Source organism: Podarcis melisellensis (genome assembly GCF_964234715.1).
Source record: "Podarcis melisellensis genome assembly, chromosome: 4".
NCBI classification, from domain to species: Eukaryota; Metazoa; Chordata; class Lepidosauria; order Squamata; family Lacertidae; genus Podarcis; species Podarcis melisellensis.
This window is the reverse complement of record NC_138531.1, coordinates 85,999,153-86,016,976: the sequence shown is the minus strand read 5'-3', so window position 1 is coordinate 86,016,976 and position 17,824 is coordinate 85,999,153. Positions and strand designations below refer to the sequence as shown.

The 17,824-nt window shown below is 43.0% G+C and overlaps 1 protein-coding gene across 3 annotated transcripts in view; it reads left to right on the top strand.

Moving 5' to 3' along the window:
- CNTN5 (contactin 5) overlaps positions 1–16,959 on the top strand; it is a 650,966-nt gene extending 634,007 nt beyond the window's left edge. For all 3 annotated transcript variants that reach the window (XM_081909603.1, XM_081909601.1, XM_081909602.1), the window contains 5 exons: positions 233–342; positions 9,288–9,474; positions 9,882–9,994; positions 13,383–13,551; positions 15,476–16,959. In XM_081909603.1, coding sequence (XP_081765729.1) covers positions 233–342; positions 9,288–9,474; positions 9,882–9,994; positions 13,383–13,551; positions 15,476–15,579 — 683 coding nt within the window. In that variant the 3' untranslated portion in view covers positions 15,580–16,959. The remainder of the gene's footprint in view (positions 1–232; positions 343–9,287; positions 9,475–9,881; positions 9,995–13,382; positions 13,552–15,475) is intronic.
- The last annotated feature ends 865 nt before the right edge of the window (positions 16,960–17,824 follow it).

The following is a 17,824-nucleotide window of genomic DNA, read 5'->3' as shown; positions in this document are numbered from 1 at the left end:
ATAGCCCATCTCTCTGGGCCTGTCAGTAATAGGGATATGAACGGTTGTGACATAAAGGAAAGCAATGGAAATAACAGTTTTCATTGTGTCGCTTTTGCTGATGCTCAGGACAACTGTGAAGTTTTATCCCCAGCAATAAGAGAGGCTAAAGGGAAAGAATATGACAAATTTGGCTCTGCTATTTTGTTCCAGCTGAAGTTCACTATTTCATTCCCCCCCCCCTTACCTACAGAACCCAGCGCTGCTCCAACTGATGTCCAGGCTACAGGATTGTCTGTTTCAGAGATTCTCGTTGCGTGGAGACATAGCAAAGAAAGCCTGGGAAGACCTCAGGGATTTGAGGTATTAATATAAAATACAAACTGTGATGGGTTTTGCTTTTGCTTCTCTAACCCTGTGGCCGGCTAAAAGGATGATGCGGTGAAAGCTCTGTCCATTTTTTAATAGTTATCATACAGCAGTAACAAAAGGAGAGGAAGTTATTCAGACAGGGCTGGATTACCCATTATGCTAAGTAAAGTATAGAATCCACAGAGCAGGTTTTCGAGACTTCAGAGGGTTTTCCGATCGGCGGCATTTTTATTTTATTTTTGCAATATATAATTTTTTTCGGGGCGGTTGGCTGCCCTGCTTCTTTTGCAATTGTTTGCTGCCATGTTTTGTTAACAAAAGTGACAGGAGAGATAAGTCCCCTGTGACCTACTTGGAACAACCGCAGGTCTGCTGTGTTTTGTACTGAGGGGTATATTGCTAGCAATTGTCCGCTTTCAAAGGCATCTTTGAATGGCAGTCAGAGCTATCAGTCATGTGGCCCTGGGTATTCAGCAAAGAACCTCCAGCATTGCTTCTGAGGCTAATGCAGGCTGGTCATTTAGCATCCTCTAACTTTGTGCTTTTCCCCATTGAGAAATGCAGCTGGATGGAGATTTGTTTGGTTTTTTTTTTAAAAGTGGACTTTGTGTCTTTATTTTATATTTATTTATTTATTAGCAAATTTATAATCCGCACTTTTGTGAAGAAATAGCAAGGCAGAGTACGAGGATATGAGGATAAAATTATGGTGGGAAATATAATGCCAGACTAGCATACCCTCCAACATTTCTCTGATAAAAATAGGGACATCCTATTTATTATTATTAGGGAGGCAGGTGGCGCTGTGGGTTAAACCACAGAGCCTAGGACTTGCCGATCAGAAGGTCGGCGGTTCGAATCCCCACAATGGGGTGAGCTCCCGTTGCTCGGTCCCTGCTCCTGCCAACCTAGCAGTTCGAAAGCACGTCAAAGTGCAAGCAGATAAATAGGTACCGCTCCGGCGGGAAGGTAAACGGCGTTTTCGTGCGCTGCTCTGGTTCGCCAGAAGCGGCTTAGTCATGCTGGCCACATGACTCGGAAGCTGCACGCCAGCTCCCTCGGCCAATAAAGCGAGATGAGCGCTCCAACCCCAGAGTCAGCCATGACTGGACCTAATGGTCAGGGGTCCCCTTTACCTTTACCTATTTTTTATTTATTTATTTATTTATTTATTATTATTATTATTATTATTATTATTATTATAATATCTCACCCATCTGACCAGATTGTCCCAGCCACTCTAGACAGCTTCCAACATATATAAAAACATAATGAAACATTAAACATTAAAAAAAACTTCCCTATACAGTAGCACCTAGGCTTACGTAACCCTCTGGTTACATAAACTTCATGTTACGAAAGCGGCAAACTCAGAGGTATCAGACCGGGTTTTGCCGTGCACACATGCACAGAAGCAGTTTACCATACTTCAAATACTTCAAAAACTGACTGGGTCAGTTAAGATAAAATATAAAAGATTAAAAGAAGATTAAAAGAAGTCCGAAGCGCGTCTTACCTCGGCACCATGTTGGCCCCTCCTCCTGATGCAACTATGTAGATGCAACTATGTAGGATGCAACTATGTAGAGGAGAACACTCTACCACCGTGTGCATGTGCAGAACAGTGATCCTTGGGTTGCAGAAACCTCGAGATCCGGCCTGGCCTCCAGAACGGATCCCATTCGCAGCTGGAGGTACCACTGTACAGGGCTGCCTTCAGATGTCTTCTAATGGTTGTAACTCAACTCCTTGGCTCAGGGGTTGCCTTCATCTGGTACTGTTCCTGGAAACTATGGACACTTGGAGAGTCCGTGCTAGATAGTCCTTTGCTCTGAACCAACAAAGGCCTCCTTTTCTGGTTGCTTTTTTCCATGGTTCAGTATTTAGGAGCTGCCACAGAGGAAACTGTCCCCGTGGGCTGTCATTTTCCACTCTTCTGAGGGTGGCAGAACTACAAAGAGCTCCCACCCTTTCAGGTCTAAACACCAGAGGTGGTTGGTAATACAATAACTGGTTCTCTCAACTGGATGAGTGTGCTTTTTGGCATTAGTAAAGGTAAAGGGACCCCTGACCATTAGGTCCAGTCATGGCCGACTCTGGGGTTGCGGCGCTCATCTCACTTTATTGGCTGAGGGAGCCAGCATACAGCTTCCGGGTCATGTGGCCAACATGACTAAGCCGCTTCTGGCGAACCAGAGCAGCGCACGGAAATGCCGTTTACCTTCCCGCCAGAGCGGTACCTATTTATCTACTTGCATGTTGATGTGCTTTTGAACTGCTAGGTTGGCAGGAGCAGGGACCGAGCAGCAGGAGCTCACCCTGTTGCAGGGATTCGAACCGCTGACCTTATGATTGGCAAGCTCTAGGCTCTGTGGTTTAACCCACAGTGCCACCCGCGTCCCGCTTTTTTGACATTACTGGTGCCTTATTGATTCCCCTACCTGGAGATTGACCATAGCTCAGTGGTAGAGAGCATGTTTTGCAGAGATCAGTCCAGAGCATTTTTGGTTGGACTGGGCAAAACTCCTGTCTAAAACCTTGGAATGGCAGTTCCAGTCCGTGTTGACAATACTGATGGACCCATATTGTGATTGGTACAACACAGTTTCCTATGTACTCCCACAAAAAAGCATTGTAATCTATAGAAACATAAAGTGTCTTGCTGATCTGTCTAGTCCAGCATTCTTTAACCTGACAATGGCCAGCCCTGGGTGATCATAAGCAAAAAATACAGGAGATACAGCTCTCCCCTTTTGCTTGTCTCCATCATGTGGCAGCTTGAGGAATGCTGTGTGGAGGCTCCCTTTAGCAATCACATTCCTACAATATAGGAATTGGCTCCCAACCATGAATCTGTGTATTTTTTAAAAAGCTATTGAAGCTACCAGCTGCCACTGTCACACTTTTCCGCTGGAAACTTGCCAGACTCAAAGGATGTTTAAGCTGAACATCAATACTATTAAAATCCAGTTTTGAAAAGTGAATCGTGACTAAGGCACCACTGAAAATTTCTTCAGCTTGCTTTTTTTTTTTACCATTTTCTCTCAGTTAATGAGAAAATGAACAGCTTCCGAGAGTTATCAAAGGGGAGAGAAAATTTAAAGAAACATTGTCATGGTAGGATGTGTGGGGCTTTTGTTTTGCTTCCCTGACTATCAAGATGCCTGTGGGGCTTTGTGAGTATCTGTCCTTTCATTCTGCAAATAATATCTCTCCAGTGCTCTGCAGCCTTCCTGGGTGCCCATACTTCCTGGAAACTCATGATATCTCCAACTGGGCTTTCTTGTAAGCACAGAAAGGCAGGGATGTTTGTTGTTATTTCTTAAAGCAGAGTATTATTACTGTTATAGAAATAAATGTGGGGGGAAATGTAAGGTAAAAGGAAGAACTTACCTTAAAAAAGGAAGTAAGTGATTGGATCAGTCTCGGGTGCTCAGTAGCCAGCCTTCCCAGCTACTCTCACTTTAAAGCTGAGGGTAAGACACTATGAGGTAACTTCTCATAGGGGGCCTTTGTCATATCAGGAAGGTTGCAAGAGTGCTGGAGAAATGTTGAGTGCAGGGAAAATCATAAGGTCAGCTCAACCCTGTAGCCACCGAATTATAAAGAAATTCTAAATTGCCCTGGGAATGAGACTGAAAACTGGAGGAAGAAAATATTCACAAAACTGCAGGGCAGGTTTTAATCTCTTCATTCGGCATGACAAAGCCATGTCCGATTGGTGTCAGTGGGACCCGAGGTAGCAATCCTATGCCCAATGAACTTCTGTATATCAATCTGGTGTAAGTTAGGCGGGCATAAAACTACACCAGATCCAAACCCTATTCAGTAGCAACAGCGGCTGCATGTTCTATTTTGCCACTTGAGGAAAAATGGGAGGAAGAAGAAGAAGAAGAAGAGGAAGAAGAGAAGAGTTTGGATTTGATATCCTGCTTTATCACTACCCTAAGGAGTCTCAAAGCTGCTAACAAACTCCTTTCCCTCCCTCCCTCACAACAAACACTCTGTGAGATGAGTGAGGCTGAGGGACTTCAGAGAAGTGTGACTAGCCCAGCAGCTGCATGTGGAGGAGCAGAGACGCGAACCCGGTTCACCAGATTATGAGACTACCACTCTTAACCACTACACCACGCTGGACGTGTCACCTGAGGCGCCTGCCCAACAGAAGTAGCGCTAGCATTGGCAACAATTTTGGGCGAGATTGCACCAATTTCCAGCAAGATCTCACCCAAATTGCATGAGCTCTCATGTGCTCCACAAGATCTGGCACAGTTTCAGTGAGGTGTTGCTGGAAACTGGCACCGTCCAAGCTGAAATCAGCACCAATGCTTTCCAAACAACATCAGCACAGCAGGCATAACACCAAGGAGGCATTGCCTCAGGGTCTTCTGCTGCCTGAGCGGAGGCCTTATTGTGCCTCATTGGTGCGTTGGCTCTTAGTAGCGGGGCAGTGGCGGCTGGTTTGCCGAAACCTGGCAAAGGCTACACAAGCTTTTAAAACAGTGCTCTACGCTGGGTTGCCAGGTCATGTGACTAAGCTGAATGGGCTGAGGAGCCAACCAGAGTCCTCCCTCTCTGGTTCCACCCCCATCATGCCTGAGGGACTTACACCACTCTCAGGTCAGCTGACTGAGCGCCGGCTGAACTGAGATGAACAGCTTACACCAGCTGAGCCAGAAATCCAATGTATCCTAAGCTTTTCATCCCAGAAGGTCTTGCCACAGGAGTTCCCCCTTAGTCTGGATCCAACCCTGTGTATTCCACAAAGCTCTACCTTTTCATAAGGCTGGCTTTCAACAGCTAGGGTTATAACAAGTGGCATGGTAAGGGCAACGCATATATATCACATGCCGTGTTTTGTTTATCGTAGGCATTTTTATTATGTCTATTTGTCCCAAGTCCAATGCATTACCTGAGCTTTGAAGTCCTTTGGGACAGCTTTAGCTGCAGGGGGGCAAGCAGAGATTCACACCTTTGCTCTGCTCACCCTGAAAAATTGCTAGCAGCTGCAGATTGCCTCTGTGCCCTGGCACTGGAAGCGACTGCTTGAATCTGCGAGCTGCTGCATAATTGGGCTGTAAGCCTCGTTCTCTGAGGAAATGTTGTCTAGATAATTATGAGTAGCTTCTTCAGAGCCAAATTGCCCTCTGGATGAAATTGGAATCAATGCACAGTCTTCTTATAGGCCAGCATCATGAAAGGAAAAGGCTGATGGACTGGCGCTGTCATAAATACATCCATCTCCCCAAAAGTGGGACAATGGTGCCTGTACGAGGTAAAAGGAGTCAGATACAACAATAATAAATAGGAAAGTTCGAAGAAAAACAAACCAACAGGTACAATTCCCTTTAAACCTAATTCACAACACCAACTAATTACCCGCAGCATACTTAAAGCACTGTGATGCCATGACTTCCCCCAAAGACTCCTGGGAACTGTAGTTTGTTAAGGGTGCAGAGAGATTGTTAGGAGACACACACACACTCCCAACAGAGCTGCAATTTCTAACAACCTTTAGCAAAGCACAGCTGTCAGGGTTCTTTAGCGAAAGCCATGACTGCTAAAGTGGTATAAGAATGCTTTAAATGTGTGGTGTGCTCCTAGCACCATGGACTCCCAAGGGAAACATGTATCTTTCACTGGATTTCAGAATTTTTTTGGTTGCATCACCTTGCTTCAGTGTGATCCCATTGACAAGTTCCCTTGATCTTGATTTCTGCACTTAAAAATAAATGCTCAACTTTGGAGGTTAGGGAAGAATAAAAATATGATTCGCTTTAATCAATGGATTGATGAGATGCCAATACTCGCAACATGTGAACGGACAACTTATAGACACGGGCTTGGTTTGGACAAATATATTGACATCTGGAACAAGTTTATACAGAATACAGCAGGTTATCAATAATCATATATGTATTAGGACAATAATACTATTTATATATCTATATAATAATTATATAAATGTTATATTTAGTGTATTATATTCTTTTTTCTTATTGTATCTTTGCACTATCTTTCTCTTTTGTTTTTTCATTCATTTATTTTCTATAGCTGAAATTCTTTTAATAAAATATTTTTAAAAAATAAAACTGTGGCGGTTAAGGGATAGTTACATGGGACGGGGCCTTTTCGATCATTGCACCCAGGCTTTAGAACTGCTTCCCTTGAGAGGCCCATTCCTAGTCTTTCAGGTGCCACGTAAAACACTGTAGGTTTAGTGGGCTTTTGGAAAATAAGGTTAGCTTTTGTCTGCTGTATTTTCTCCTGCTGGTTATATTCTGTCTCCTTACTGGTGTGTGTCTGTATGCATATGTGTTTGGGTGTGTATGCCAATTTCCAATATTATATGTTCTTCAATATTTTGCGAGCTGCTTTGAATGTTCCTTTTCCTTTCCTTTCCATATTTTGTAAGCTACTGTCTCCTTTAATATGTGTACAGTGCCTAGAAACTTTTAGGCGCTTCGGAAATAAATCACCACCGCCATCAACTTGGTAGATGTTTTGCTGAGCAAAACTCAGCGGTGGGCAGGGGTTAACCTTGACATAAGCAGTTTTGCTCACTGCAAAGCCCGACGTTTTTCAAGAAGTTGGTGCCTACATTGAACGGATTACAAAGGAACTAGTTGGTATTCATGTGCTGCCAGCGTAGCCCCCCAGAGAGTTGGGGGGGGGGACTCAGCAAAGGCAAGCAGTGACTGCCACAGACTTGTAAACATCAAAAACGATTTGGGCTTCTGTGTGCAAAGGAAGGGAGGCGATCCACAGAGAGGATTCTTCCTGAATTACATTTGACAGAAACGAGTTCCTATCTGAGTAACTCAAACCAAGCCCACAGCCCGCCTCTCTGTCCCCCAGCGATTCTGCTCCGGTATGATTAACCCACTACAAGGTCTCCTCAGGTGTTCTGTCATCTCCAATTCATTACCCAGGCTCAGAGCTTTCTCGCTGCGCCAAAGAAGGAAATATTGCTTGTGCCATTTCCTCACACGATTCAGTTCAAAGCTTGCCAGGTCTGAAGAGTAAATTTCTTGGAGAACCCACCAGAGGTGGGCTGTCCTTGAATCCTCTGAAGTACTTTTGACTTCCTGTCAGCACTCATTCTTGCTCACTCAATCTAGCTCCTCAACACAACAACATCCCATGCTGTGGTGCACTGAATCTCAATGTTCTCATAGACAAATTCATGGATGATAAATCTACCCATGGCTATGTTCTGGAGGCAGCAATGCTTCTGAATGCCAGTTGCTGGAAACAGCAGGACAGAGAAGTGTTGCTTCGCTCAGGTCCTGCTTTGGGGCTTACTGTAATCATCTGGTTGGCTGCTGTGAGAATAGGATGCTGGAGTAGATGGTTCACTGGCCTGATCCACCAAGGATGTCCTTAATGTGCTAACAGTGTCATACCCTGTCGCTGGGCGACTGGGAAGGGTATGTCCAATCCCACTTGGAAGTGAGTTGTGGTTTTCCTTGAGACCTTTTCATTGTCAGGAGTTCAGCCTACACTCGAGTAGGACCCTGGTAGAGACACATGCCCGACTGGCATGTTCCCTCCCTGCTGGTCGATCGTTCGGGAGCTTCATAAGCTTTCTTCAACCTCAACATCACAGCGACCAATACCAACCAGCACCGGCACATTTAGGGATCCGCAGAGTTTGCGCATCATGTGTGACAGACCTCAGCAACTCAGCATTTTGGCTAATCTACTTTATTTACATGTAAACACACACAGGGCACTGCAACATGGCTCCCTCTCTCTCTAGCATCAGACAGCAAAGAGAAAATGGACAATAGTCCCACTTCACGGAACACAGTAACACAAACATCCTGTCTCCGTCACTTCCCACTCTGTGGAGTCAAAACATATACCGTCATGTGAAAGACAACAATCCCATGACTGCAATCATGGAGCAGGAATTCTAACATCCATAAGGTGGCTGCATGCCCTACTTTACAATTCTCTCAAAGACACCTTCCATTTGAAGTGCTGTCCAATCAAAGTCCAGTTTAAGGATGAAAGAGTTACCCATCAGCAGGGAGAAGCACTTGAACAGCAGACAGAGCAGGTATGCAGATCACCTAGCCACAGCCTTCCCCACTATGATGAAACACATTGTACTTCTATCTAAATTACAGTAATTATTTCTGACTGCTAGGGACATGGTTTAATATAATTATTTATAGGTGGGAATAAAAGAAATGAACCTATAAACCTAAACCAGCATATTATTATGGAGGAAATGTAGCCATTGGAGACCAATGCTCCCTGAATTTGTCTAATCCTTTCCCAAGGTGTTTGTCACCATTATCACATTTTGAGAGAATGAATTCCATTATTTAACTCTGTGCGGTGGGAAGAAGTACAGGTTGCATACGCTTCAGGTTACATACACTTCAGGTTACACACTCCACTAAGCCAGAAATAGTGCTTCAGGTTAAGAACTTTGCTTCAGGATAAGAACAGAAATCGGGCTCTGGCGGCGCGGCAGCAGCAGGAGGCCCCATTAGCTAAAGTGGTGCTTCAGGTTAAGAACTGTTTCAGGTTAAGAACGGACCTCCGGAACGAATTAAGTACTTAACCCGAGGTACCACTGTACTTCTCTACGCCTGTCATGAAGAATGTCTCCACACTGGCTTCATTGGAAGACCCCTGATTCAAGTAATATGAAAAGGAGATTTTTAAAATGTCTATTCACTTTCTCTACATCAACCGTAATTTAATACACCTCTGTCTTATACCCCCACATACTAAACTGGAAAAAAATAAAATCCAAGCATTGCAACCTTTCCTCTTAGTGGAGTTACTCCAGTCCTCTTGACATTTTCTCAAAGAGGGCTGTACACTCCATAGTGCTATGGACATTATGAATGTACATAATTAGGGAAAGAACCCCATGAGTGTCGTGGTCAATCGCTCACACAATTCTCCATTGGCAGGTTGGTTACTGGAAAGATATGGAACAAGAGGAAGCGGCTGAAAAGACCAGGACAGAAGGAAATGAGTCATCCATCATTCTGACAGGGCTTGAAGGCAACACATTATACCACCTGAGAGTGAAGGCGTACAACTCAGCGGGGTATGGACCACCCAGCAGTGCCGTCCGTGCCACCACTAAGAAATCTCGTAGGTTCCCAACTCTTCTTCTCCTCCTCATAATGTACAGCCCTAATAAGGCTTCCATTCGTTTCTCTTGGTCTTCCTTTCCTTGTGGGAGAGAGGTAGATAGTAGATGCTGAATAACAAAATAGGGCTGCTGTGTTGTTTGGCTTCAGGAGCTCACTTCAAAGGATCTGTATTCCAAGGAGGACTGAGAGCATTTGAGATTCTCAAGAAGTTATCTTTCAGGAAAATAAGGCTAACAGGTTTTGGCATGGAATAGGAGGGGGAGATGAAATGGTCCAGTAGGTATTGAAATGACACTTCTGGAACAAGAGACTATGTCACTGAACTTTGTATGGCTCTTTGGGTGCTTTTGCCAAATCTTCAAAAATGTATTTCAACACATTCTTTGTTTTTATCTTCCCTCCCAGCTCCTAGCCAAGCACCAAGCAACATCATGTGGATACAAGATGGCTCCCACGTTTCCTTGGGATGGGAACCTGTTAAACCTTTAGCTAATGAATCAGATGTCATGGGATACAAGGTCAGTTTTGACATATCTACCATCTCGTTCTCTGGAATGCTATGTTATTTCATTCCTCTCTTTTTCCTTATCTCACACTATGCATTGCAAGGCTCTTCAGCACTGAGAAGCCAAAGTATCGAATTCGCAGATCCATGTGTCGGTTTCTATTAGCCAAGCCTGTATGTGCTTAGCCTTCTCAAACAATTAGCACTTGCACTGATCAGCTGCCCATTGGGTAGGGCAAAATGTGGGGGCTTAATTCTAGTTCCTCCTCTCAAAAATAGCAGATCAGTGCTATTTGAAATTTCCAAAGCCGTTAACCATAGTTTCCTGGTTGGGACAAAATGGGAAACCATGGTTTATGGAAGATTTCTTGGCTTGTTTGCACCTGCCATGACATAAGCATCCAAGGGAAGGGTAGCCAATCAGCTCACTCTTTCTGAGCTAACGAAGCTAAGGTATTGTCAGATACTGACTGGACACTGAGGAGTGGTGGCTGGATACTGATGAGTGGACGCCAGGAGAAGGGTGGTTAGAGACTGACTTGAAAGAAGAGATGAATGATCTGGTTGAGCTTGTAACAGCCTGGAGGGGAGAGGCAGAGGCAGGAGAAGCTGGAGGAATGGAGAGTGACAGGAGGAAGGGGAGAGAGGTCAGGCTGGTGGAGAGTTAAGGGCTTCCACAGCTCCTCCTGCTGCCCCCACCTCTCCTGGGCCACTGTCTCCCAGGACCAGAAGAGGTTTGAAGCAGGAGGAGCAGAAGTAGATTACATGCAAGTAGAGTCTTAGACTGCTTGGGGAAGATACATAAGCTGAGGTCAGGTTAGGGTTAGGGTGAATTTTTGTCACGGCAACTTCCTCATCGGCTGTGCACCTAAAAGTAGTTGAGAGACGTAGGACTGATGGACCTGCCTTTTCCTAACTTGTAAGCGCACTTTTGACAATAAAGATCATTGCTATTCTACAATGCCACTTCCTCTGCCAATATTCTGGGAGCCAGTGTGGTGTAGTGGTTAAGAGTGGTGGACTCGTAATCTGGTGAACCAGGTTCGCTTCCCCGCTCCTCCACCTGCAGCTGCTGGGTGACCTTGGGCCAGTCACACTTCTCTGAAGTCTCTCAGCCCCACTCACCTCACAGAGTGTTTGTTGTGGGGGAGGAAGGGAAAGGAGAATGTTAGCCGCTTTGAGACTCCTTTAAAGGGAGTGAAAGGCGGGATATCAAATCCAAACTTCTTATTCTTCTTCTTCTATTCAGTCATACAGGATAATAAAATGAATTCATTTTCGGAATGGAACAAAACCAATTATACAGAACTGATCATACAAAGAACAAACGTCACTGGAACACTGGAACTTTAGTGGTTAAACAATGTCTTTCAGCTTGGAATTAAACAAACTAATTAATAAAATGTTGCTGTTGTTGCTATTTTAAAGAATTAAACTTATAATACTTCATTTATTTATAAAAGTTTCTTTTTTTGGGGGGGTGAAGTAGAATTCTGTGTTTACTCTGCTCTGAACCCACTGCAGTCTATTGACAATAAAGAGTTAATTCCTTCCTCTGGACCTTCCTTGCCTGACAGCGCCATGAAGGATATGGTTGTGGAATCCCAGCAACTAGACTGGGAATGGGGGTGGGGAATCACTTGTGTAGAACACGCCTGAGCATGTGGTTCCTCAACGCATATGCACACAGAGGCCTTCTTCCACATGGGCATCAATGGAAGGTTGTTCTCTCAGAGCTGCATCTTGACATGAAAAAGGAAATAGTTGAACCAGAGATCCTGTAAGGATGGATGTCTCAACCCTACTTCCTTTCCTTCCACCCTCCAGTCGCCATCTATTTTCATTTCTCTTTTAAACATGGAGTTCAAGCAAAAGCCCTACGTTTTTTAAGGACAACCCACCCACGCCTTAAAATCAAATTAAATGCCTTTATACCTTAGTATATTTTGGATATGGTGATTGTCAACTGTGGATTATGAACTGAATAATATATGCTGCCTGATGCCGTTAAGGCCGCCCCATTTGACTATTAATAGGAACAGACTGCAGTGAAATCCGTGCTAACGCTTCAATTTGATAGTGTTTGCAGTAGGATTTAAGGAAAGCCAGAAACATGAGGTGTTGTAAATGCCATTAAAATTAATATTTTCTTTATGGAGCAGAAGTGCAAATACTGAGATTTGTTATGATTGTGTTGGGGATATCAGCAATCTGTACTCGTAGCATCTGGCTTCACTCTTCCATTTTTGGTGCTTTGGAGAATGAGAAGCTCTTTACCTACATAAGTGGTTTGAAAATGGTTATTGGATCACACACGCCCCACAAAAAAATGCATATGCACTGTTGATCACACATGCATACACTTTTGCATGTACACCCAGTTGCAAGCTCAAATGCATATACAAATGTGCATATACACTATAGCCAAATGATCTCTCCTCCTTCCCTCCCAGTGCCGGATTTACTTATAAACTAAACAAGCCCCACAACAAATTAAAGGGAAAAAAAACCTGGATGAACATTTCCAAAATGTAAGATAAAAAATAAAACCTACATACAGCAACTGTATGTATTAAATTATTTCACTATTAATATACTTCTTCTTAATTGTATTTCACTATTTAAAAACTTCTTAATTGTATTTCAGTTCAACAATTATTTTGATAAAATACATATTTTGTTATGTGCAAATGACTTTAGATACCTTATTAGGTCCATAAATGACCATATAGCATATATTCAACACAAAAAACAGTGACAATTTGTTGTTGAAAAAGACAGCTGGACATATAAAGGGCCCCATTATCTTTAGTAGTTTAGGGCCTCATCAAACCTAAATCCAACCCTACTCCCTCCCTCCCATTTAATACTTGCATACTTCCAACAGCACTCGAGACAACATATACATTCACTGTCCAGAAGGTTCATATCTTACATTAACTGAACAAAGGGTAGCATGGCAAGAACTTGCACATGGTTCAAAGTTCAAGAGCATTTTGCTGGCTTGCAACCTTCCTCCCTTTTGTTTCCTGCCCATCTCCTCCTTACATCCCTGCTGAGTGTTAACTACAGTGCTCTGCCACTATTTTATCAATCACCATAAACCCTCTTCTCTAACTCTGGTTAGTATAAATTACGGTTAGCACTGATGGAGATGCCACACGTGAGGTACCTGCAGTTATCAGCCTGATTCCAACATTCACTTTCATTGAATGGCATCAGATTATTGGGGGTGGGGACGACTTGTCTCTATCCACTCTTTTCATACCATGCTTAATTTCATACACATTGTCCTTCTTACTTATTCCATAAGCCCAGTTCTCAGTTGCTTAGCCCTTGCTTTCATTGCCATGTTCTTCATTGGATGCTAGATATTCTACAGCTGTTCATATTGTCCGCAGGTCTTGTTTAGGCAGGAAGGTGACAGCAACAGTCAAGTCATTGAAACACAGAAAACATCTGCAGTGGTGCTTCTCCCTGATGTCGGGGTCTATATCATAGAGGTTCGCGCAGTCAGTGAAGGAGGGGATGGGATGCCGAGCTCTCAAATCAGGGTACCATCTTTTTCAGGTAAGGAAGTGAAACGCATAATAATAATAATAATAATAATAATAATAATAATAATAATAATTTATTATCTATACTCTGTCCATCTGGCTGGGTTTCCCCAGCCAATCTGGGTGGCTTCCAACAGAATATTAAAATACAATAGTCTATTAAACATTAAAAGCTTCCCTAAACAGGGTTGCCTTCAGATGTCTTCTAAAAGTCTGGTAATTGTTTTTCTCTTTGACAACTGGTGGGAGGGCGTTCCACAGGGCAGGTGCCACTACTGAGAAAGCCCTCTGCCTGGTTCCCTGTAACTTGGCTTCTCACAGTGAGGGAACCATCAGAAGGCCCTCGGTGCTGGGCCTCAGTGTCCAGGCAGAACGATGGGGTTTATTGTGTTGTCACCACGTCGTACCACAGACCAGATGTGGCAAGTTTATCCATCTAAATTACACATGCTGCCTTATCAATGACTGATATATGAGATAGAATGGTATCATTGCTGTTTGTTAAAGTGGCATGGATTCTTCCATGTGCTCTATATATCAAGTTTTGCTTCCAGCATATTGAGCAAAGTCCTGGGGGTCTTGGTCAGCTTGTTATTCTAAAGGAATGTTTAAATCCTGATGTTGCAGCCAAAATCAAAGGGGATCCAGTCAAGTCAGTTGAGGACGACACCAACTATGTTGCCTCCTGGCTGACTTGGAAACATCTTGGGGGTCAGACCACACATGCATATGCAATGTTTGATATCTCATTGCTTGTTTATTTGATGATTCTCCACTGGTCAGGTGAATGCCCTCCACTGAAAAGACTGTGGGTTAAATAAGGTGAAAGCTTTTTCTACAGAGTTTTAGGTGCAATGGCTGTTGCAGAAACATGGAAGTTCCCACACAGGCTGTGACCCTTTGCACCAGGGGTGCAGAAGTTTTTGAATCCTGAGGGTCTCATTCTCTCCTAGGCACTCTTCTGTGAGCCACATGGTGGACGGAAGCAAAAGCAAAGGTGGACAAGTGTTAATTTAGGGTTGTTTCTGAACATACTGTCTCTCTTACACACACTTTTCTCCACAACAGTGGCTGGAAGTGGAGAACCCACCCATAATGCAATCCAGAGTTTTTTGACAACAGCACCACATCAGCTGTTCCCTTGGTGTACATCAGGAAAACATCTGGTCTAAACTTGTGCTCACATATTTCTCTGCTGAAACACCAACGAAAGGTCCAAAGTTCTGACATAAATCTCAGCTGGGTGTAAGAGTCCCACCAGAGTCCTCTTGTCAACAAAACATGAGTAAGAGAGAGTACTTCATAAAGAAAGAACATTACCTTCCTAGTTTGTTTACATAGCCTCAGTCAATAAAGGACCGACAGTGCTAATTTTAAAACGGAGGATGACATCGAGCATTGTTTACTGTTGCATTGATTAACAATAACTAATGTTACTTGATTAATAAGTATGCAAAGGACATGCATTTCAAATAAACAAAGGGAAGGTTATTTACTCTCATAATTTCTTGCCAAATGCAAAGTTAATTGCATTTTATTTATTTATTTTACGTCTTGGCTAGGCAGAGCCATCCTACTTGGAAAAAACAATCAGACCTGTTGTAATTAAAATGAATCTTCAGTGTTGTCCCAGTAAGCCCACACTGACAAAAAATAATAATAAATATGAATATTCTGGGTTGGATCAAAGAGTCCCTTGTGCTGAATTTTTCTCAAGGTATTAGTGTGTTAAAATCACAGCAGATCATTGGGTTAGGAACTGCAAAATGCCAAAATCTGATAGGGAGTTACTACCTCATCGTGGATCACCATTCCATCTGGGATTCTTTAGTATGATTCCTTCATTACAGGAGGTTGGACTAGACAACTCTTTGGGTTGATTCCAACTCCACAGTTCTAAAATTCTTTGTTTCTATCTCTTGTTTTGATTGTCCTAGGTGGAAAAGTCACAAGTTCTCAGTCAAGCCTACGTGCTTTCTCTACTTCGTCATCGACTGTAACGTTCCTTTTGGTACTAATGGTCCCGTCAACCTCGTGGTGAAGACAGACTGTGGACCTTTTCCTCATTCATCGTTCTGATTTGTTTAGCCTGATAACATCACTGGATGGAATTCTGTATCCATGGAGGAAGCAGAAGGCAAAGAGCCCAATGGTCAAAGACACGAGAAACACACATGGTGCACCAGGAAGAGTGTTGTGGGTGGCGAATAATGCTAAAACAATTCATCAGGTTTCTTCTCTTCAGTTTCTTATAAATGTCCTCTATGGGGGAGGGGATATTTATTGCCCAACAGAGAAAATAGGCAGATTGTACGAAATGAACTTTTGTAAGCAAACGAAAAAAATCTGTCCAATTTTACTTTCCTTTTCTAATGCGTTTCTATATTAGCTGACACCAGTCTTGTATCATGAGTAGTTTAAATTGTGGCGTCTAGTACAGTACATCTATTTTGTTTGAGTTGTTATGGGTTGGGTTTTTTTAAGAAAAAAAGTTTGATAAATATTTGGAGTCTAAATCCCCCCTCCCTCTTTTCATAAGGCTGGCTTTATTGCTTTTTTCCCCCTATTGGAAAGGCACAATGGCAAAAGTTACATTATGTGGTCCCTTTTCTAAATCGTTGTAGAAAATGTCACCTTAAAAAAAATAATGAATGAAGCCACACCAAGTTAGCAAACTATGGTATTTTTTTGTTGTTTTTCTGCTCTGTTTCTATTCTCAGGGCATGCGAGTCACTTTTTTTCACTGCAAGGTAATTTTCTAAGCAGCTCGGCAAGGAATGAAACGCAGCCGTATTATTTTTGCACCAGCTATTGTCCACCTTAACAACACAGAGAGAGAATGCTTATTTTCTAACAGCGAGAATATAGCTGAGAGAGAATGCAAATGGCAATGAAACCATCGCCAGGCATTTAATCATAGCCTCCAGTCATTGCTAACTGGAAGTAAACAGAAAAAAACCCGAATGAATGCAAAGAGACAGAGCTGTTATCCTCAAACAGCTGTCAATCTTTAGACCTTTATTTTTGTAGTCCATTTTTGTATGGTACTGTACTGTCTATATTTGGTGATTCAGCTGAAGGATATCAAGAAGCATTTCGAGATCGAAACAGGGTGGTGTTGCCTGGATTTGCTGTCAAAAACGTGTACACTGTTCAAACAGGGCAATGCCATGTTCAAAGCAATGCTGGAATTGATGCTGTTAGACATTGTTTTCTAAGCAAGTGGCCTTCAGCCTCTCCAGATCCAGGATATATATTCAAATATAGGACTGGGACCATTTTCAGTTCTTTCTCTTGCATTTTATTTTAGCATTGCTTTATCCATTTGTCTATCAAGTTCCTTTATTTCCTTCCTTCCTCCCTCCCTTCCTCCCTTCCTCTCCCCTCCCCCCTTCTCCATCTTTCTGCATCTGTCTACACTAGGGTTTCGGGAGTATTCACCCACCATCCCTAACAAGAGATTTGGTTCCGTTTGCATTTTAATGCAAACATACCCAACTTGCACTTCCCGAAAGGATATGCAAACCGCAAGGCACCTCTCCTTTGAAATTCACACCTCTGAATTTTACGATGCGGTTCTGCAGAAAAAAAATGCGTACCAATTAAAAATTGTGCAAACACATTATGAGAGTATGTGCACAGAAATGCATGGAATTGAAAATAAAATGCAAAAAAAAAGAATTTTGTTGGGGGGGAACTGATTGCAAAAAGCATATACATAGGCAAATTGCAACAAATATATTGGGGAAAATGCACATTAAAATGCAGGCAATTTTTTTTTGTGAGGACTCTTGGGAACTGAAGTTAAAAATGGAAAAATAAAAAGCTGAATGTGACCCTGACCATGGGTACTATCCAGGGCTTTTTTCCCCAGCTGGAACTCACTGAAACTCAGTTCCGGCACCTCTCAGGTGGGCACCATTGCCATTATAAGAGAAAAATAGAGGCGTTCATGGTGAGTTCCGGCGCCTCTTTTTTTCTAGAAAAAGAGCAGTGGTACTATCACAGGTCCCCATTTCTTGATTTAGGGCTAGGACCATTGCTGCCCATTTTAATCCCAGAGATTATTTTGCAGCACCACACATTTCCCCATTTCTTCCAATGCAGAGTGAAGAGGTGTGTATTTGTGTGTGTACATCTGCTGACATTCTGAAGGTCTCTCATGACAGGAGCACCCAAGCCAAAATACCTCTGCTCTTGTCTGTGTTAAAACGCACATGTGAGTATGCTCTAGGGTCGTGAATATGGTAATAATAACAATAATATTTTTTTATTTATACCCCACC